Source organism: Vulpes lagopus, chromosome 9, assembly GCF_018345385.1.
Source record: "Vulpes lagopus strain Blue_001 chromosome 9, ASM1834538v1, whole genome shotgun sequence".
NCBI lineage: Eukaryota > Metazoa > Chordata > Mammalia > Carnivora > Canidae > Vulpes > Vulpes lagopus.
This window is the reverse complement of record NC_054832.1, coordinates 44,077,584-44,100,023: the sequence shown is the minus strand read 5'-3', so window position 1 is coordinate 44,100,023 and position 22,440 is coordinate 44,077,584. Positions and strand designations below refer to the sequence as shown.

At 41.3% G+C, this 22,440-nt stretch overlaps 1 protein-coding gene across 1 annotated transcript in view; it reads left to right on the top strand.

The window, feature by feature from the left end:
- The window catches only part of NECAB1 (N-terminal EF-hand calcium binding protein 1), a 186,962-nt gene that overhangs the window by 91,134 nt on the left and 73,388 nt on the right, over window positions 1-22,440 (top strand). Inside the window, exon 5 of the mRNA XM_041768387.1 lies at window positions 2,719-2,816. Coding sequence (XP_041624321.1) covers window positions 2,719-2,816 — 98 coding nt within the window. The remainder of the gene's footprint in view (window positions 1-2,718; window positions 2,817-22,440) is intronic.

Below are 22,440 nucleotides of genomic sequence, written 5' to 3'. Positions count from 1 at the left end.
CTGTACTTTGATTGCATTTTTGTACCCGGGTTCTTGAACCATTGTCTGGAACAATGATCATGTGTATAGCAGTTGTTTGTTGGAATACTTATTTTTCCTACCTGGTTGTAGGTTCCTTAAAATTTCTGTCTTCTTTGTATTCTAAGCTCCTAGTATAACCTATATGGCACACAGAAGGCACTAAGTGCCTGGAATGACTAAATGACTAATACTTCACCATCATGAAGTGGAGCGTGTGGATTCTCTTTTACATATGTTAAATGTTGCTGGCTCATTGGAGCTCTAGTTGCCCTTGTAAATGACTATTGGTAGATTATAAAACAATTTGAATGACACTGACCCACACCACCTCAAAATAGTTCTTATTCTTAAGCTCCTATCCAGGGTTTGGGTATTGTAGTTCTCTCTATTCGAGTTATTTTCTTTGTGTGCTAGTATATTGCTTGGGGAGTAATTTTTTTTTTTTCTCTTGACTCCTTTGATAATTGAGATGAATGAGTAGACGAATAAAGAAAGGAAGGAAGGGGGCAGCCTGGGCTCAGTGGTTTAGTGCTGTCTTCAGCCCCGGGCCTGATCCTGCAGACCTGGGATCGAGTCCCACGTCAGGCTCCCTGCATGGAGCCTGCTTTCCCTCTGCCTGTGTCTCTGCCTCTTTCACTCTCTCTCTGTCTCATGAATAAATAAATAAAATCTTAAAAAAAAAAAAAATGAAAGGAAGGAAGGAAGTCAGGAAGGTAGGCAGGCAGGCTAGATAGGTGTCAGCCCGGAAACCTCATTGTCTTCTCATGCTGTTTATCAGCATGTACCTTCATAAACTTGATTTCACAGCAGAGGGAAATTTATATTCTCTCCAGGACACCTTCATTGATTAAGCCAGGTATTTTATGACAATATTTTAAAAGGCTGTGTTCCTTCTTTTTTTTTTTTTAATCTTGACTTTTAAGCACAAAATTCTGTTTTTCACTTAATATATTTCTGTGATGGGGATTAAATTTGTTTTTTAATTTTTATTTTTTAAAAGATTTTATTTATTTATTCATGAGAGACACAGAGAGAAGCAGAGATACAGGCAGAGGGAGAAGCAGGCTCCATGCAGGGAGCCCGATGTGGGACTCGATCCCAGGATCCCGGGATCACACCCTGAGCTGAAGGCGGGCGCTTAACCACTGAGCTACGCAGGCATCCCTGAGTGATGGGGATTTTAAATGCAAACAGGCAGTCTTTTTTTGAGTCTTTGTATATATTAAAATTTTGCTAATAATTTTACTTGTTTCCAGTATTATTTATTCATTTTGCTTGTTTCAATCTAGTGTGGATTTTATTCTGCTAATTATTTTTGTCAGTTAATATTCTGGAGCCACATTAACTGCTTGCTAGTTCACAACAATTTTGTTCACAGGAACTTCATTTATTCCAAATAATGGCAACAAGGTGGGACATGTTGGTCAACACTCAAAATCAGTATGAGAGCCAAGAATTAAAATCTTATTGTCAAGCAGGTATTTAAGGAATATCTGCCTCCTTATTTGTTTTCCAACTAATCCCTTCCTGAAAGAACCCTTATGTGGGATAATTTGTAACACATTTTTTAAGGAATGCATAATCAGGAAAGCATTTACTTTTTGTCAAAAATATGCCATGAATTTTTAATCCATGTGTACACAAATTATAATTTGACAGCCATAATCTAGAATTGATTTATTGCTCTCCTGTGTTTATTTTTCTTCTCAGATGATTTCTGTACATTTACTAATAAATCATTCGGTGGTGCTTCCCATTTGTTATTAAGATCAATGTCAGCAAATAATTCCATCTTGAGCATTAATTTAAAGTTTCTATAAAACATACTGAAATTTATCTCAGTGATCTCAAATAGCTTTATGGTGATTTTTCTTACCATTCAACTTGATGCCATAAATACTTTTGGCACATTAAAGAGAGGCAGTAATAAGCTATAGCTCATTCAAAGATGAGTTCATAGGAATGGTGAGGTCTTATGATTTTCTAGTGACTGAAAGCTCTAGATCTTTTCAATATAGACTTCCTGTGAATTTTGGTTAGGCTAGATCTCTCATTTCAGAAATATATAGATTTCTGTAAGTAAACATGAGGCTTTGCATTTATCTTGCCTATAATTCAGCTTATTTGGGAATAGTCTATATTCCATACTCCTAATCCTAACATCCAATGTATTTTATTTCTACCAGTTGAAAAATGTGATAAACATCCTTTTAGCTCTGCCCAGATTGTTGGAAAAAAATTAAATCATGATAGGGAAAGTTACATGGGAGGTGCCAAGGGGGTCATCCTTGTGTCTTGCAGCATTATTAATTTAAACCATGATGAGGAGAGCTTACCTTCTTAAATGTCTCCCAGGAGAAACAATAAAATATAGTTTAATTTTTTACTAAGTTACTTTTTAAATGAGTGCTATAATAGTATGTTGTTGAGAAAAATTTTTATTGTTCACAGATCCAGATTCCTTTTTTTTTTCTATTTTTGTACGAAAGAGCATTTCTGCAAGGATAATTTTAACTATTCAGTTTTTTTAATGTAATGCGTATATTGACACCCTAGTCTCTTTTGAAAACCTTCCAGTTTTCACTTATAGCATTTTATTTGTTTTACTCATTTGTGGAATAAATCACCAGTAGATTTTATTGTTTTTTATGATACCTAAATGCAAACATGAATTTTTTTCAATATCTCTACTTTCAGAATATTTTTCCCAGCACTTGGGCGAATATGAGAATGTACTTGCAGCACTTGAAGACCTAAATCTCTCCATCCTGAAGGCAATGGGCAAAACAAAAAAAGTAAGATATTGGAGTTTATTTTCTGTAAATCTCTTCTTTGAAATAATTTTCTTGAAAATCCTGCTTATTTCCTAATCTGTCCTAAAAGTATACATTGGTTTTTATAACCTACTTTTTCAATATGAGATGAGCTATTGTAGCCATTCACAATACAATGACAAAATACTAGGTGCCAGAACTTGTGCTCTTTGCTGAGGATACAAAGAGCTGCTCCATCAGCTCGTGCTCTGGGTGTGAGAAAAGTGTGAAAACATGCAACTGTAGTGCAGCACCACAGAGGGAAGCACAGGATGGGACACCGGACTCCTGCTGGATGAGATGACACCTGAGCAATTACAGATGATGTCATGGCTAGGGAAAGGTAAAACAGATGCATGGAGCGGCCCATACAGAGGCCCTGCTTTGGAAGGGGGGTGGGACAAGCACAGGGCGTTCAAGTACAGATAGTCTATAGGGTTAAAATCTCAAATGCCCAAGAGCAGCATCATGAGACATGAAACGTGGTAGAGGGGGGCTGTGCCTTTCATGATGTTGCTGTGGAACATGACGATTTAGACGTGTATCCTAGTTGCAAATAAATCAGCCACATTTTCAGCAACAATGTGGACATTCATGCAGCCTTTTGAAAAGACCATATAAGAATTTGGGATTAGGGTGGAGAATGTGGGGAATAGAATTAGGAAGGTGAGTGAGGAGGCTAGTTCACTAATTTAGGTGGGAGATGTTGGTAGTTTAAAGGTATTGGAAGAAGATACGGAGAAAAGGAAATTTAATTGTACGTCAACCTGAGAGCCTACCAGTAAACCATGGAGAAGGAATGAATATGGGGGATGGGAGAAGGACATGTCCAGGGTGAATCCTGGTTTTTAGCTTGTATGCCTAGACAATAGACTGCAAGAAGACCAGGTCTAGGCGGGTAAGAATATAAGTTCTCTCGTAGGCCTGTGGAATCTAAGCTGTTTTGGGGACATTAAGGAAGTCCTAGTATATCATTAGATACATAGATCTGTGTCTGAGAGATAAAGTGTAGATTGGACATATGTTTGTGAATTGTTAATACTTAGGCAAAGAACTTGAACGACATAATCTACAGAGAGACTATATAGTAAAAAACAAACAAACAAACAAAAAACCTTTTTTTTTTTTTTTTTGGTGGGGAAGTAGCAAAAATTGTACTGAAAAGCAAATGAACAAATGGTTGCTGGCAGCAGACCTGACACATTTGACTGCTTGACTTGCAGTGGAAAAGCAGAAAGCCACAGCTTGGCTGTTAGAAAGGCTCAGGCCCTTAGTGGCACTAGTTGCCCCTGGAAACGGATGGGAATGAGGGGGGCTTAAACAGGTGTGTGTGTGTGTGGGGGGGTGTTGTTGGAAATCTGTGATTCCCTGCTCTTCCGTACCCAGCTGAGCAATTGTGTCTTGACCCAGCCGGGAAGAAAACCTAGACTTGGTCCCTGAAAGGGTTAAAGGAGAAGCTCTCTGCCCTGGGGTGGTGTCGCCACAGCTGAGGGAGAAAGTAAAAGTTTAGGAACTAAATGGAAAGACTGCCAGCTATCTTCACCCATTGACCTCCCAGAGTGGTGGCCACTCAGAGGGTTGGCTTCCTGAGGGCAGAGAAAGAGGTTGTCTGGGAGAAATCTTAGCAGTACGATAGGAAGGACCCAGAGCCTCATGGGTGGTGAGCTCAGCCTCTGCTCCCTCTTCTCCCCTTGAATCCTAAAGGCTTGTCCACAGCCCATCCTTAAAGATGCACATCAGCCAAGGGCCACCAGACTCCTTACAGGAAAGGCGGAGACCAAGACAAACCAAAAAGGAGGGAGGATGAGGGAGGGAAGGTGGGAGGGACACAGTAACACAGGGGGCTGTACAGGAGGATGAAAGCTCCCAGTCTCCTCAGCCTCCTCAGAGCGACAAGAGGAGATCCCGCTTCCCTGAAAAGTAGGATGGCCAACAGAACACTAAAGAGCTCTTTGAAATTAAAACAAGAGAGTAGAAATAAAGGCTTAGCAGAATTCTGGGAAATAAAGTTTAGAAAGTCTCCCCAAAAGTAAAGCAGAAAAGAAAGTGTGAGAAAATGGGACCATCAGCCTTATTGAGTTGTCCTATATCCAAATAACCAATCCCACAAAGAAAGAACGGGAGAATGGGATCTGAAGATGTTTTCTCTTGATCTGTTAAGAAGGAGTATTTGGAAAGTGCCTAAGAGTTAACACCTTGGGACCTTCCCTCCAGAAATGATAACTTTTGGGAACCTCTGCTTGGCGGGGCTGGCTTCCCCCTTCCTCCTCTAGGCCTCCCCTTTAGACCGCGTCCTCAGTGAGGCCTTCTCTGACGGCCTTAGTGAAAGAGGTTCTCTCTGAGTGTCTCCTGTGCCTGCTGGCAGTGATCAGAATGAGTAACCATGTATTTTGTTTTCCTTGTCTGTAAAGAGTGAGAAGGGCAGTACCTTTCTGGGATACACAGAGCCTGATAAAATGTACCCTAAAATTTATTGATTGGTTAAATAGATTGACTTCTATGGATATTCATAGAGCTCTGAAAGCTAAGTTTACTCCTGGAAGAAAAATTGCCCTTCCATCCATCTAAGAAGTGTCCAGATATCCCTTAGCGGGAAGGAAAAGCAAGTACATAATCCTCATTTTCTCGCAAATTAAACTAAAATCGTGTTCTTTGAATTAATACAGCGAGGCTTTGTGGGATTTAAATCAAGATCCACCTGTTACTTTGGTGTCTCCGGCACAAAACCTACTTCTTAACAATGACCCTTAAAAATGCATTTGATCTGTGTAATCATCTTGCTTAATCAAGGACGAAAAGATTTTGTTTAAGTGGTCTAAGATAAAATTAGGCTCTTTGTGCGATAGCTCAAAGATGAGTGAAATGCAGGAGTTTGACAGTTTCTTTTTTTTCAAGCCACTGTTGGACTGACTGACATCCTCTCTATACTGTCTAGCACAATGAACCCTTCTGAGTGAGCGATCCAGCATTTCTTTTTGAGAATCTCTCTGTATTTTTACCCAGATGAAAAGTCCTGTCTCGGTAGGGAGGGCTGACTGTTCTAGGCTTTTATGAAAAGTGAAATGCAAGCCGTTGGTGCAGTACATCTGTCTGCTGCGTCAGAGAATGGAGAAAATGGATTCCAGCTGCTTCACTTAAGCCCCAGGAGGTGACTCAGGGCGGATGCATTGTTACCTCTCTATCCTTCCTCCTCCTGGTCCCTTAACCCAACCCTTTCTCTAGGTCCCCAGGGGTTACCTGGATGATTGCACTTTGCATATTTTTCCCAAATAAACACCATAGGTCAAATACTAAGTGGTCATTTGAAAGCCTTGAAAGTAGCTCAAAGCCCAACTCCCTGTCTGGCTTTGGGATGTCACCAAAAAAATTGTTATATTTCTCTTTCTACCATGGGGTGAGAAGCTAACGTACGTTGTTAGTTTGTAATGTGCTCATGATCTCAAAACAAATGTAGAATTCTGATGCTGAAGTTCAGATTCATCTTGTGCCATTTACATAAGCATCTACGGAATTCTGGATTCCCTTCAGCCGTTACTTTACTGGTAAGGCTCACCAAGGAAATGTTCCTGAGGAAAGTGAAGAGCTGCCTTCTTAAAATAATCACTTAGGGTGTGAATAATTACTTCACCTCTGCGAGGGAAGCTGGAAAAAAAATATCCAAAATTAAAATGTATACATATTTTGTAGTTTTCACCCAGAAGTTATTTTTCAAACAAGGACATTCTATAATCTTTAATTGTTTTAAGAAAAAAAAAAATAGACTCGAGTCCTAGCATCGTTGCTTCTCTCTGGTTTTCTGTTGCTTCCTAAATCTGGGATCCGTAGACACCTTCGTTTTAATCTTCCCATCTTTTCTCCCTCCCTGTCTCCTTATATTTAGCATCTGGGCTCCCTGGGCTCTGTATTCCTTTCACTTGTTAAAACTCATCTTTTTTTTTTTTTTCATTTTTGAGAAAAGCCGTGTGTGTGTGTGTGTGTGTGTGTGTGTGTGTGTGTGTGTGTTCTTCTGTGAAGAAGAAATCGCAGTAGGTCTCGGAATTCCTGTCTGGGGAAACCATCACTAATGACTACAGTTTTATGTAGAATTTATCATTAAAAACAAAAACTTAAAAGTGTAGGTGCTGAAATAGTCCCATGTGCGGAATAGTGACAACGCCCTCATAGCTCATAGAAGGCAGACAGATCCTTTTACGTATTCATGAAAATGAAAAATATTCTCGGACTTCATACTAACCATAGGAAAACAAGTGTATTTGACATCCCATTTGAAATGATGTGTCTAAAAAAAAATGAAATGATGTGTCTTTTATGTGAGTGTATTGGGGGAAGAGGAGGTAGAGACTAGAGCCACGGGGAATAGGAGAAAAGTATCTGGAGGTTGCAAATTTGGCCCAGTAAGAGGGAAGCCCTGTGTCAGGCCTACACTTTAGGATCCTCTTTTCAGCCTTGACCAGACTTGTGTTCAGTGCAGGCAAAGAGGAACCCCAGGCCCTTGGAGAGGCCAATGTGTTAAGTCTTCCTTGGTGGGGGGAGACCTGGTTCTCTAAAAGACCCACCTTTCAGTCCTGAAGGAATCTGCGGTATGTGCTGACTCAGAGTAAGGAATCCTGGGCAGAGGAGCTTGCCACCTCTGCCTGAAGAGGGAAAGGGCAAAACGGAGGTTAGAGAACCGACCCAGGTCATGTGAGTATGACTCAGGGGACAATTTAAAGGTGAGAAGAGACCACTTTGAGGTTTACTAGGAGGGCTCAGACGATGGTGCAGGTGATTAAGGCAAGATCATCAGCTGGTGGGTAGGAGGATAAGGAACCCCAGCTCACAGTGAAGCCGAGTCCTTCTCGGGACTTGGATCAGCACCCTCCGGGCAACCACATCAGTATTTCTTCCTAGCTGTTGCTGGGACCCTGCCAAACTCTTGGCCGCTGACCTGACTTCCTTGAGCCAAGTTAACCAGACAACAGCTTAGGGCTTGAGTGGCTCTGAACAAAAAAGGAATGAGGAATAACAGTTGATACCAACTAGAGTGTATATAGTGCCTTGGAGTCTTCAGTGTCCTTCGATATGCATTATTTCATTTATTCTTCATAACCCCCTGGTGAAGAATGTCAGGCAAATAAAAATATACTCATTTCAAAAATGTGGAAACCGAGTCATAAAGTAGTTAGTTGAGTTACTATCATAAAGTGAGTGAGACTTAAACCCAGTTCTCACTTGAAAATGTTTAATTTAAGGTTTATGTGGTCCCATATGGAACATATTGCAAATATGCAATTCCAAGTTGTATCATGGCACAAAAAAGAAAGGGTCTTTGAAACGATCGAGCTCTTCGGGGTTTAGTTGTGGATCAGCAAAGGCTGGAGACTTCTATCTTCTATGGTTATTTTTAACTTTGTTTTAGGCAAATGAACAGAGCTTTGTGTAATATGTGAAGAACATATGAAAGACATCATAGACAGAAGCAGATAACTAAATGCTAAAGTAATAATTAAACACTAAAATATGAATGGTGTATAAGACTTCTAGGCAAGGAAGCTCATACATTTTAAAATGCATAGTCTGTTGTCATCAGAAGAACAGATGGGATGTTAACTAAAAAACAAAGGACGTTACCTGCCATGTCAACTAAGAGATATTTAACTTTTCACCTGGAGTGTGAAATATATCCAAAAGGAAGACTAATGTACTGGAGATCAATAAGCAGAAATATTGGTGGCCTTCTGAGCTCTAGGTAGATTTATAAAGGACCTGAAAGTAGCCAAAATAGGAGCCACCTGATTTTTTTTTCCCAAATAGCTCACTATTCCCACACTATTTCTCCATTTTCTTTCTTTCTTCTTCTTTTTTTTTTTTTAATTTTACTTACTTATTCATGAGAGACACACAGAGAGAGAGAGGCAGAGACACAGGCAGAGGGAGAAGCAGGCTCCATGCAGGGAGCCGGACGTGGGACTCGATCCCAGGATTCCAGGATCACGCCCTGGGCTGAAGGCGGCACTAAACCGCTGAGGCACGCAGGCTGCCCTATTTCTCCATTTTCTTATCCCGCTCAATAAAATGCCACATTTCTCATTTGTTCACTACTTGAGCCTATGCCCAAGCTCACTGTCCTATTCCACTTATAAAACTATATTGTCTAGTATTATTAACATGTTGTCTTAATTTTTGAATACTTGGGTATATTGAAAGCATGAGAATGCAGATCTACCCTCACTGTTCTTCTCTTCCACAGAGTTGTTCCATTTATACATAAGTTTTATAGTTGCTTTCCAATTCTCTGGCAATTTTTATGGATTTACATTAAATTTGAAATTTTAAGAGAACTGCCATCTTGGTAATATGCCTTCCCATGCAGCTGCATACATCCTTCATTTATCCAAGCTTCCTTTTAGGTCTCATTAAGCTTTTTATGATACTTCATCTAGCTTCAAAACACATCTTGTTACATCAATTTACAGATATTTTATATTTCTGTTGGTTTTATAAATGGCCTGCCTCTCCATATCCCTAACTTAATATTGGTGGTATAATGGAAAGTGATTTTTTTTTTTTTGGTATATAAATTTGGTAACTGGGCTAGCTGCCATCTAAAGTAGCTACTCTGTGACATATTATTTATCTTCCCTTGCTGATATTATGGGTTCTAGCTTTGAAATCCATTGCCACTTACTGGAAGAACCAAGCCATCCCTCTGTCTCCCACAGAATCCAACGCTCTACTTAGTCTTTAGCTTTCTGACTCACCTTCTCCCATTTTTTGATCTGAACTTTGAAGGTGCACCTTATGCCTGTTGTTATGTAAGATTTCCGATTCTTCACTGCTCCAAGGCCGTAATAAATGTGACTCTACACTTTAAAACCTTATGTCTTAGAGGAACAAGATAATTTTCCACAATGCCAACTGAAACTTTTTAAAAGTTGTCACAAAATACTACAAACTCAAACTTGTAATATATTAACAGGTCCTCCGTTTTTATCAGAGGAGGAAAAAATGAATAATAGAGTTACTAAAAATGTATTTAATTACTGGTGGGTACATGGGGCTGTGAATAAACTTGGCATTCAAAAATGAGAGATCAATGTTTAACTTTAGTGATCAGCTAAAAGTCAGGGAGGAGGCGAGACTTAAGTGAGCCTCAACTTAAGGGGCAGGATTTTAAGAGAGAAGGAAGAGAGGAGGGCCTATAGGTATCAGCCCTTCTTTGACCTTGTAAGTGGGTAGTTGGGGACTGGCTTTGTCAGAGGCCCTCAGTCGTGTTCAGAAGAGGCTATGGTTTATCAGTGGTCAGGGTCAGGTCACACTGCCTACAGTTTGTTACCTTTCGCCTTATTTACTGTTTCTTGAATGAGTGTATAAAAACCAAGCGGTGATCCTGCAAATCATCTTGACAAGACTTAAAAAAAATTCCAACAAATTTCTAGATAGGTTGTCAGAGGCCCCAGGTAAACTTCCAGTGTACCCCTGAATCCACAGGGATCCCTACAAATAATCACTTTCTTTTTTTTTTTTTTCAGGATCACTTTCTATTTTCAGATAATCCTCCCAACCCTGCTCCCTTTTCCCACCCCAACCAGAAATAAGTTATAGTAAGAAATTATTGCATTGTGTGTCATGTACCTATGGTTTTGAATAGCTGTTTATTTTCTTATGGAAATCTTTTTAAAATTCATCTTTCTTAGATTGCTGGCTGGTATGCTTAATTTCTAACAAATTGGGAGTGAAGCATCTGCCTAACGAAGTACAAAATACACTATTTAAACAGAAAAGCTAGTTTATTTGGCCTCAGGATAAGTTCTGAACTACAGTTGTCTTCATGAGGCTATAGCCCTATCTCTAAAGGACTGATCTTTGTTCAAAGCTAAATAAGGGAAGGAGACCTCCATGCAGACATATCTAGGGGGATACACAGCATAGCATGTGATTCTTCTGTCATGAGAATCAAATCTGAAAAGCCTCATTTCTTTTGCCTGAAGTGGAAAAGTGCAGAGGGAGAGACTAAAAATTGGTCTGTGTTGTATTTCTCGATCTGACAGGCATCAATTATTATCATGTCATCGTTCTTTCTCTTTCTTGTCTGCTGTTGCACAACAAGGAATACTAAATGTTATTTGAGTATTATTTATTTTTGCCCAAGTCCTTTTTTGAGTAGCATGTACAAAAACAAGATGAATGTGGTGTTACACCTGTGTTTCCAATGTGGCTTCAGGACGAGAGAGCTCCTGGCCATGTGTTTTTTTGTCTGTCCCCTGTGGAATGATTTAGTCAACCATCTGACGGTTGTGTACTGGCATGTGGTCCGTAGCTCTCATAGCCCCACGAGGTTGTCGTTTGTGGTGTGGTCTGCGATCACTGGTGTGGTTCAAAAGTGACACATTCCTGGGATTTCTTTGGACTTGGACAAAATGCAGTTTGAATTTCTGTTATGGATCATATTTACTTTTCAAGACTACCAGCTGCCCTGCAAGTGGCCTGACTTCTGGCGGTATGGGAAGCAGATTGTTTTCTGTAATTACACCTGTAGCTGACTGGATATTGGCTCCGTATTACTCTGTGTGATTGAATGTCTCCTCGGGCAACCTCTTAGCTTTTCTTTTTGAACCAAATTGTAATGATACTATAGCTGGCATTTATTGAGCAAATACCACTTCCCAAAAAGTATACTAAATACTTTTGTATCTTATTATACTAAGATTTTAGTATACTTATTATACTAGTATTTTATATACTTATTATACTAATATTTTATTAGGTAAGTTCCACTTTGTTCCTGTAAGTATATAAAGAAACTGAGGCCAAAAGAGTTTAGGGAACTCGCTCAAGGTCAAAAACCTCAAGCTGATGCCCTCTAAGTTCCTTCCTAGACCTTCTAGGCTTGAAGCTATCAGAGTTTCTAGCCAATTTCTTGAAAAGATGACAAAAACCTTGTTTGGTTGGAAAGAAAAGGAAAAAAAAAATTTTTTTTGGACTTGTTAGCCACAGTGGTTATCTACTGCTGTGTAACAAATTTCCCCGTAAATTAGCAGTTATTTCATGTAGTTTGCGAAGGTCAGGAATTTAAGAGTTGCTTAACTGGGTGATTCTGACTCAGATTATCATGAGGTTATCGTCAAATTGTGAGCTGGGACTGCAGACATCTGAAGGTGCTTGAGGAATACCTCCTAGCAGCTGTTGGCATGTTCGGTCAGTTAGCTTCAGTTCCTCATGTGGAACTTTCCACAGGGCTGCTCCTATACGTGGCAACTGGCTTTCTCCAGAGCAAGTCCTCACAAAGAGAGACCAAGAGATGTAGGCAAAGAAACCAACTAAAACGAGAGACTAAGATTATGCTACATTATCATACAATCTTGGCAGTAACATCCTATCACTTCTATCACATTCTGTTCATTAGAAGAAGGTCCAGCCCACACCCAGGGGGAAGAAAGTTAAACTCCAGTTCTCCAAGGGAAGAATCAAAGAATATTATGTTCCTATCTTTAAAACCACCAGTAAGTAGTAGCCAGCCTTTAACTGTGTGTGTGCACATGTGCAGTGGAATGGTGGAAGGAAATCTTTATTTTCCCTCTTAACATCTTCCTCCATTAAAAGAAACCAAATTGATTTTTAAAAACTGGCCTTCATGTCCGTTCCTTGTGTTAGTTGAATATCAGGAATGCTGAAAAATAGAATCAACTATGCTTTACCTTTAGAAGGAAACCTCAAGCCACATATGCAAATACATGCATAAGGAGATAGGCATCAATAGAGCTGAAGAGCGTATACTGAGATAATACATTTTTTGAGTGAATAGTAAAGATGACTCTTATACAACAAACCTTTAAAAAGTACTTTGGAAATACTAGTTTTCAGAAATCCAGTTTTTTAAATGACTGCGAATCCATGTCTCTTAGGAAAGGCTTGGTTCAGTCACTGGTTCAGTGGAAATGCCATGCTGGGAAATGGAAAAGAATGCACAAGGTTTACGACACTGGTCTCAAGGTCTCAAGAGACAACCCCCCCCCCCCCCCCAGCAGAATTGGGTAATGTGGGACTATCTGCAGCGCAGAGCTTGGAATAGATTGGATAGAAATGGTTCAAACTCCTCACTGTAAGAATAGAGAACAGGGAAGCATTGTTTTGTCCTCCTAATCTGGAAAGTCATCAAGGAGTAAATGGCATTTAAACTGAACTTCAAAGGCTAGAAAGCAAGTCAATGGGCAGAGATTTCTAGAATATAGTGGGAATGGAAGTCCCTCTCAGGAAAGTGAGTGAACATTAGCACATGTGAGCAACACAATGTATTTTCATGCAAATTTGGGGAACACAGTGTTTGGGAAGCATAAAGCTTCTTTGGATGCCAGTGGGTATTCAGGCTGAAAGGCAAATTGGCTGGGAAATTTAGAATTCAATCGTGCAGCAGCTGAGGGACACTGAAAATTTGACAGAATGGAGTTGGTCACCTGTGGGTCAATTCAGTGAGCTCTTACTTATACATTTTTTTTAAAATTTCCCAACTATGACCTCAAAAGTTAGGATAATGTTGACTTCGGTCATAATATTGATCTTTATTCCTTGAAAGAGAAGTTATGCATGTTTTATGCATATTTATGTGTATGTGAATCTAGGTCATTTTTTTATGAATTCTAGGAAGTTCCACTGTTTTTAACAGCATTACTTATTCCACATTAAGAAAATATATAGTGGAACTAAGAACTTTGCTCATTTTTAAAATGCCATTCTTGATCTAATTCTTTTTTCGTTATTATCAGTCAAAATGAGTTAAACAAAGCCAGCATTGCCAGCGCTGTGTGTTTCCCTAGTGGAGTATATTTTTATGTGATCCAGGAGTAGTGGATAAAGGCCAAGAATTTTTGGTTTTCAACAACAAGCAAAACGACAATTATGCAAAATGTTTAGAAAATATGTAAAGATTTTTCTTTGTTTTTCTCAAGAATATAAAAATATGTAGAATATCACTCTTCACATAATCAGGTCATTTTTCTACATCTGAAAATCAGTATTAAATGAAATCATGGTAGGTGGAGGGTTAACTCGCAGGTGTTATCTTGGTTGTGTGTGTGAGAGAGATGTATCTTGATTTACCTTATGATTCAGTCATATATGAACCATAGTTATTCTAGGAAACATTTATCCTCATGATTTCTAGCTTTTAAGAAAATTAAATCACTAAGATGCCATCTATCAAATTTTTTGTAATATATACAATAGTCAAAATATTATGACAATAAGCCTTATAAATGAAAAATCACCTATGTGACTATCACCTCAATAAAAGGACCATTTGGAAGGCAACAAAGATTTGAAGAGGACACACTCATCCCCCATGGTTGAATCATTCGTCTGTTCCAGCAATTTTCTCTCTTTAATATTGCTCCCATCCATCATCCTCTTTCCTCTTTCCACTCCTGTCTGGGCCTTGTGAGGCATAACTGCCATGATTCTCACTAGGATTCTTTGCCACAGACACAGAGTGAATTTTTCTGCTTCCAGTGTCGTCTGTCCATCTCACTCCACCCTACAGGATGAGACATCGTTCCTTCAAAATAAGACTTCTCCTGTTCTAAAACCTAAATGGCTAAAAGCTTACAATGGCTCCCCATTGCCCTCAGGAAAAAAGTCCAGATGCTTTGCCCAGAACACATAACACCAAAAACTGGGCTCTTCTTGCCCATCAGCTACCCCTGCTCATCTCTCTAGTCCCACCTCCTGCCAGTGCTGAGTGATTTTGTCCCAGCCACACTTAGCCATTTACAGTTCTCTGAATCCCTCGAAGTTTCTACCCCATTTGGATTTTGCTTGCAGTGGTCCTTCTGAGTGGATGAATTCCCTTGACCTTCCCAGGTTCTTTCTCAGAGCTCCAGTTACCTGCTTGGTTTTCATCTGACTGGTCCTGTAATATTCCTGGTGATGCTACAGGACTCTGCTTAAATGTCCTTCCTCATGCCTCCAAGGGGAGTCAACTGCTCTCAAAGCACCTCACGTGTCCCCACTGATGGCCACTATCAGTTCTCACTTTATCACCCCAGTGTCTTGAAGTGTGTTATGGTGCTGGGGCCACTGAAGCTACTCAATAAATGTGTTTTTACTATATATTAGTTTACAGGAGAGGGAAGGATATGCTGCAGATTACTGCTGAGCATGAGTCATCTGAAAGAAGAGAGGGGCTCCGTGCCTGCAGTCCAGTTTTGGACAAGTTAGCCAAAGTCACAGTCCATTACAAGGGACTATGGAGGAGGTGAGGAGAGAACAGGTGTGTGGAATTCCCACCGAAGACTGTCTCTGAAATTTGGAATGATTCCTTGTCTAGGGCAGCAGCATACGCTTTCTGAATTTACCAACTCCTGGAATGATGACTGCCCACCCTGGATTCCACTCGCGCGAGAGGAAGTCCAGTTCCCCGGCAAGCAGGTGTACCTTGTAGCCAACTGGGGAGCCCTGGAAAACAGGAATCAGCAGTTTTCTTTTTTTTTTTTTTTTAAGATTTTATTTATGAGAGACACACAGAGAGAGAGAGAGAGAGAGAGAGAGAGAGAGAGGCAGAGACACAGGCAGAGGGAGAAGCAGGCTCCATGCAGGGAGCCCAACGTGGGACTCGATCCTGGGTCTCCAGGATCACGTCCTGGGCCAAAGGCAGATGCCAAACCACTGAGCCACCCAGGGATCCCAGGAATCAGCAGTTTTAATCATGGTGCTCGTACAATTTTGTATTTTATAAAGCATGAGTTTTTTTTTTTAAGCTGTAGGTCATGATCAAGTTTTCTCACAGTTGGAATTTTTTTCCCCCTCAGTCCACTATGTCAAACTTGTCTTTCAAATGTGTTTGTCTGTGACACATCTTCAGTTCACAATCTTCTGTTCTGACATTTTTAGAACTGTAACCAAGATTATAATGTGGCAGAACATGGTAGGTGCAGGTGAGAAATATTTTTAGAGTTTCTTAGAAACAGAAGCCTCATTTTCATGGTAATAATCTAAGGAGCAAGGAAGAAAAAAGACATAGCACAAATAGCCTATAAATTGAATTGATAGCGTTTACGTAGGTTTTTTAACAGTTCCACACACTTTTCCCCCACGCTAATATATTTTTTTAAGATTTTATTTATTTATTCATGAGAGGCAGAGACACAGGCAGAGGGAGAAGCAGGCTCGATGCAGGGAGCCTGACGTGGGACTTGATCCCGGGTCCCCAGGATCCCACCCTGGGCTGAAGGTGGGAGCTAAACTGCTGAGCCACCTGGGCTGCCCCCCACGTTAATATTTTTATTTTTTATTTTTTATTTTTAAAGTATTTTTAATATTGCTCTTGATACCTACAGCCTGATTCTCTCAGTAGGGAAGGAAAATACATCATACCGGGAAAAAGGGAAACCTACTTTTATTTCCTTGTTATTTCTGCCTCTGAGTTCTGCATGGGTCACCCTGATATAGTAACAGGTGGAAAACGGTACCCACCCCCAAACTCTATAAGTCAGGATACCTGCAGAGATGTCTCTGGAAAGACCAATTTTTGGAACCAGGTAATATGTACCTGCATCCCAGCTCTGCTACTTGCTGGTGTGTTCCCCGGGTGACCCTCTGTGCTGCTGGTTCTTCGTTTGCAGGATGTGAATAACTGTACTTCCCTCCCAAGGGTGCGGGCGGTACCGAGTAAGGTGACACATACGGGGTGTCTGTCGCTACGTGTGGCACACTGTAGGGAGTCAAGAGGGACTAGTTAGGTTCACTTCCAGGGTCTTCCCCAACTTTTAGTCTTTATTCATTTATTGGAAAATATTGCTAAGCGTGCGGTCTGGGGCTTTATGGAGCTAGGGATTATTTCTTAGAACAATGACCCAAACACTTTGTTTCTACAAGGTGGAGCAGCTGACAGATAATCTAAGTAAAATTTTGGGGTGTGGATCCTCCAACGAAATAATCAAGTAGAAGTTGGGTGCTCTGATCCCCTTAACTTCAGCTTCATGAAACTCCACTTCATCGTAAGGCTACCCCCTGCACCGCCTTATAAGCCCCCGATGAAGAGTTGAAGCCAACGGGCCTGTTTGTGGGGGGAACTGCAGTCTGGTGAGTACCTAGGGGTACCTGCTACCTCGGGCTATGCACCACACTGCCCTCAGGGGCAGAGACCTGGTTGGATGGAGGTGCACGTGTCAGGCAATGACCGAATGAGCAAAACCCAACAGAAGTTAATCCGTAAGGATACAGAGGAACAACTGACAAGGAGACCCGGCTCCTGGGCAGCCCCCCGCCTCCTTAATAGGATCAAAACGGATGGTCTTAGGCAGAACCTGCCCTCCTGCCCGCCAGCCTGTAGGCGGCCCCGGAGCACAGCCAGGGCCTCCGAGCCTGCGGAAATGGGAGGGGGGGCAACACCGAGGAAGCCCACTTCTGAAGAGCAGGAGCCCCAGGTGTCCCGGGCTGCCCACCACCCGCCGCAGGTGCCCACGTGCCGCCCTCCGCAGGTGCCCAGGCCACCCGCCGCCCTCCGCAGGTGCCCCCGGGCCACCCATCGCCCTCCGCAGGTGCCCCGGGCCGCCCTCCGCCCCACAGGAGCCGCCGTAGGGTTAGCGAGGAGCCCGCGCGGCTGGAAGCTCCGGCTGCCGCCTCAAGCCGAACCCGGTCAGCCCGGTGCCACCTGTGTCCGCAGTTCTTGCGGAGATGGACGGGGGAGCGGTTAGGATACGAGGGCACTGCACGCCCACCTCTGATCTGCAACTCTGACATCCAGAAAGTTCTGGAAACTGAACGCCTCCGTGTCCTTGTTGTCTGGGCAGCTTGGTGCCGCAGTCCATTTGGTTAACAAAACCAGGTTTATTTACTTTTTTTTTTTTAAGATTTTATTTTTTCATTTATTCATGAGAGAGACAGGGAGGCAGAGACACAGGCAGAGGGAGAAGCAGGCTCCATGCAGGGAGCCCGATGTGGGACTCGATCCTAGAACCCCAGAATCACACCCTGGGCTGAAGGCGGCACTAAACCGCTGAGCCACCCGGACTGCCCAAAATTATGAATTTTAAAATAGATCTGACCCCAGTACTTGCATTAACAGATTGAATTAAGATGGCTAAATACCTGATCGGGTGTAATAGATCTTCTAATTATGGTCGGGTTATCAGAGTGTATGCTTCAGTAAGGCCGAAATGTAATTCTATCTTACGGTTAAAAGAAAAAAGAAAACCTACCAATTCTTCAGAAAGTTCATTGCATTTCAAAAAGCAGCAGCTCACATCAAGCATAGACAAATGAAAGTTGACCCCTGGTACTCCGGGGAGAGGATGGATGGATTTATTAACCTCTCAAAAATGACACTCGTATGCGACTTAACTAATTATGTTTGTGGCAAGTACAGTGCATGTAGTGAATGCTCTCACTTGTAGGCTCAATTTACTGAGGAATCTGGAGCTGCCCTCTGAAAGTCCGCGCTGACAGATTATTTAGATGGCTTTGAGAATAATCAGTTGGTGTAAAATAATTCCTTTTTTAAAAAATAATTCCTTTTTAAATCACTGTTGCTATAGGATGAGGTGGTCGTTTCCTTGCAGGCCCTGTATCCTCTGTAGTAGTCTGTAGGGGCGCCCCTAGTTACGGCCTCTACCGTTTCTCAGGAGGTAAAGAGTGGGGCTTCAACATGCTGTCTGATACCTAGAAAGCCTCTTTAATCAAACCTGGGACTTCTCCTTGAGAATAAGTTCAGATAGGAAGGATTCAGGGTCTTACCCCAATATCCTGTCTGTTCTCACCCCTCTTCCATCCTTCTCCACTTGGGGCCCCAAATCCAAATTGGAAACATAGCCTTGTCTTTAGACCTGGAGCAGTAGCCCTAATGGATTGTTACTGCTAGTCCCCCAACTTCACTGAAGTCAGACATTATATTAACCACTTAGGGACCTGTAAAACCCTGAAAAATGAACAAAATCAGTATTTGGGGCCACCTAGAGCTGAACATTTCCTGGAAGGCCTTAACGCTTCAATAGAAGTAGCAGCTCCAGGGCATTCCCAGCTGTACCCAGTGGCTGAACCCAGAGCATTGCTTGGACCACGATCTAACCTGCTCTCTTGCCTGGTTCTTTGCGTCATCCATGACGTCAGTGTCTCCTTCCCAGCTGACTTTTTCACTCGGAATCCATCATAATTCTTGTTAATAGGGATACCTACTATTTACTGAGCATTTAATACAAAACCAGCCACTGAGCATACATTAACCTAAGTCCTCTTTTAGCCCAACTGTCCCAAGACACTCATGATCGAACACCTGCCACATGATAGGTTAGCGCCTAAGATCTGGGTCCTCACCTATCTCTTCACCTCCTCTAAGAGTTCACTTGGTTCATCCTGAGACTTCTTCATCCGGCACAACAAATATTTATGGGGTACTGAGTCCTCGCTAGTTCGCGGACAGCAGATGCCAAGATGGAATTAGGATTTCAAGAGATTCCCCATGAAGGGAAGAGGGAAGAGGAAGCCGGGGTTGCGGGAAGAACCTTCACAGGGTGATGCAGATCTGTCACCTAGACAAAGACATGAAAGCCCGGCAAGAAGTGCCACCAAGAAAGTCTCAGCCAGGCCAGCTGGGAGCCCACATCGGGTGGAAGGGGCCCAGCTCTTGAACCTTCCCTGTGCTCTGTTAGGGGCTGGGAGTAGCCTGGAGAGAATGGCCTCAGCAGGAGCACTTGAGGGGCCCCCCAGGTCCAGCAGGCTGTCACTTAAGCACACCCCATCAGCGGGTTCTCGGGGCACCTCCGTGTCTGCCCCATAAGTGTGGCTTCAGAACATGGGCAGGGATTTGAGAATTCTTGAAAAATTCATCTTTAAATACCCATTTCTTTTAAGTCTCAAAGGTTTTTCATTCTTTAAGACTCTCCGGTGTTTACAAGTTTTTTAAAGCAAATGTCACTGGGAAGGAAAAGACTTAATAACATCTTTGTTATCCGATACCTTAGCAAAAGGTGGTTGAAGGCCTGCTGAGAGGACAAGGACGGGCCCCAGGATTTCTGAGCTCCTAGTAGTAGCTAATGAGGTGCTAGAGAGGCACCCTCTCGCATCAGAAGGAATAAAAACTTCCCCCTGCTTTTCTTTAAGAGTTTAACTTCGTCTTTCCACTTTTTAATTATAGAGTCGTTTTCTTCATTTCAATGAGAAAATAGTGGCTCCACAGTGAAGCAGCTGACCTCAGTCCTCCCGTGTTGAAGTGGGAACAGTCACGGATCGGGTGAAGGTCAGGATGCATGGAGCAGAATGACCATGACCCTGTGTGTTCTGTGGCTCCCCACCTTAACCTTTTTTGAGGTCCTATAGCAGGAGGGTAGAGCACGCATGGGAGAATTTCTTCCACCTGTCTAAAAAAAAAAAAAAAAAAGAGTAAAAAAATGGTTCTTTTCTTTGCATTCAGTATTAGATGAGCCAGTGACCAACAGACCTAGCCCGTTCTGGGATGAAAGCTGAGACTAGTGTTCCCACTTCATAGATTTGAGGGGGGGAAAAAAACACAGGCGAGTTAATGGACTTACCTAAAGTCCTACTGTGAGTTAATGGCCAAGACTGTCTTCTCTAGAATCACATCCTCAAAAATATATATATATTATTTGGAACAGGGTAGAAATACTCCAATTAGTTCCTTCCAGTCCAATCACTAAACTGTTAACACAGTTAAGTGCCTCTGGTGAGCATAATGCAGATTATCGTTGTAACCTTCCAGGTACAGGATTTTACATCTGTTGCCATGGCAAAGGAGCAAAACCTAAGCTTCTGATTAAAATGAATCCTTTTGTTAAGAAATAATCAAGATTTCTGTCAGAGTTTTTATCACTGTCTTAGTCTTTTCATTTTTTATACTACTCCAGGCCTGGAGCTCAAAGTACCTACCTACTTGAAATCTGCTTTTTGTTGTTTATATAATAAGTGAATTAATTGTGCTCCATCAATTTCTTGGGGTTTTTTTTTAGTCGTATAAATGTACTTTAATCATTCTGAATATTTGAATGGTTTTATTTCAGCGATGACAGATTGATGAGTACTGAGGCTATAACATATTTGTTTCTCCTAGAATCTTAATTTTACATTTCAGTATTAAAGTTTTTGAGGGATTCAGTATGGAACACACACACAAAAAAACCTATCAAATATGAAAGAGGAATAGGAAATTATAAATTAAATAACTGTCAGCCTAGAGATACTAATTGCAGAATAGGCTTCTATAAATCTTTACCTGGAGGCTGTGAATGTTTCAGAAAAAAAACCTTCTGAGGCCAATGTGATCCAAGTGTTATCAAGAAATTATGCTTTTTTTTGCTACTGTCTGCTTAAAGAGAAATACAGCAGCAATTTAGATGATATATGTCCTCTTCTTTAATTGCTTATTTTTTTGTTCTGAAAAGGTTTCCTTCCAGCAGTGCTCTTAGGAGCACAATGTTATAATCAAGAGCCTCTGTCCCTCATGGCCTCATGAGGCTGGCACCTGCTGTTTCTCTCCAGAGAAGCTTAACACGGACCCAGGAACGATCAAGGGGCTTTTTTTTGTGTGTGTTTTAAACACTTTTTGATGGGAGGCAGAAGGAAAGGGACACCTGTATTTTAGTCTAGTCTAGAAGAGTTCTGTGACCTGGAGCAAGCTATACTTCTTGTGTGTGGACCCCATTTCAGAAAGGAGGAATATAGATTCAGTGGTCCCTTCCAGCTCTGTAATGTATTGTCTTTGAATGATTTTCTGATTGCTCATGAAATTTAGTGATTTTTTTGATCCTGAATATTGTTTTCCACCACAACCGACTATATATACCCTGTTACTTAGATATCTCTCATTCAAAGCGAGACTTTTTAGTAGTTCTATACATTTAATGGAGGTTGAGAATGTTCCCCATTTAGCAAGCTCTATGTGTATTTAATGTTTGGCTAAAACCTTATTTGCACTCTTTATGTTTTGTGTGTGTTCATGTTACCTGAGTGTTGAATGAAAGCTTTTTAATCTGTAGAGCTGTAAAAGCAGGTGGTATATTTTATTTCCTTCTTTAATGCACCCTCACAGTTATATTTACAAAGGGATATTCAGCAAATAAAAGGTACCCCTTTACATATTTTATCCTTTCCCTTTTCTTCCAAGTAAAGATTAATCCAGGAGCTTGAAAATAAAGCTTTTGTTTAAAGAAGAAAAAGACACTTATGTGGTGAAAATCATTTGAACATAGAGGTTTGGAAAGGTTTGCTTTGTTCGGTGTTCTCAAACTTTATTATTTTCATACTTATTTATGTGTATTTTACCGTGGTAAGAACACTTAACATGAAATCAGTCCTTTTAAACCTTTAAATGTACCTTATATTATTATTGACTATAGGTACAACACTGCACAGCAGATCTCCGCGGCTTATTCATCTTGCTTAACTTGAAACCTAGAGCCTGTTGATTAATGTCTCTCCATTTCCCCCTCCCCACCAGCCCTTGGCAACCCTTGTTCCGCTCTGATTCTTTGAATTTGACTATTTTAGATACTTCATATAAATGGAATTATGCAGTCTTTATCTTTCCACGACTGGCATATTGCTCTTACCAAAATATTCTCAAGGTTCATCTGCGTTATCACATGTTACGGTTCCTCTTTTTTAAATTTAAGGCTGAATAATA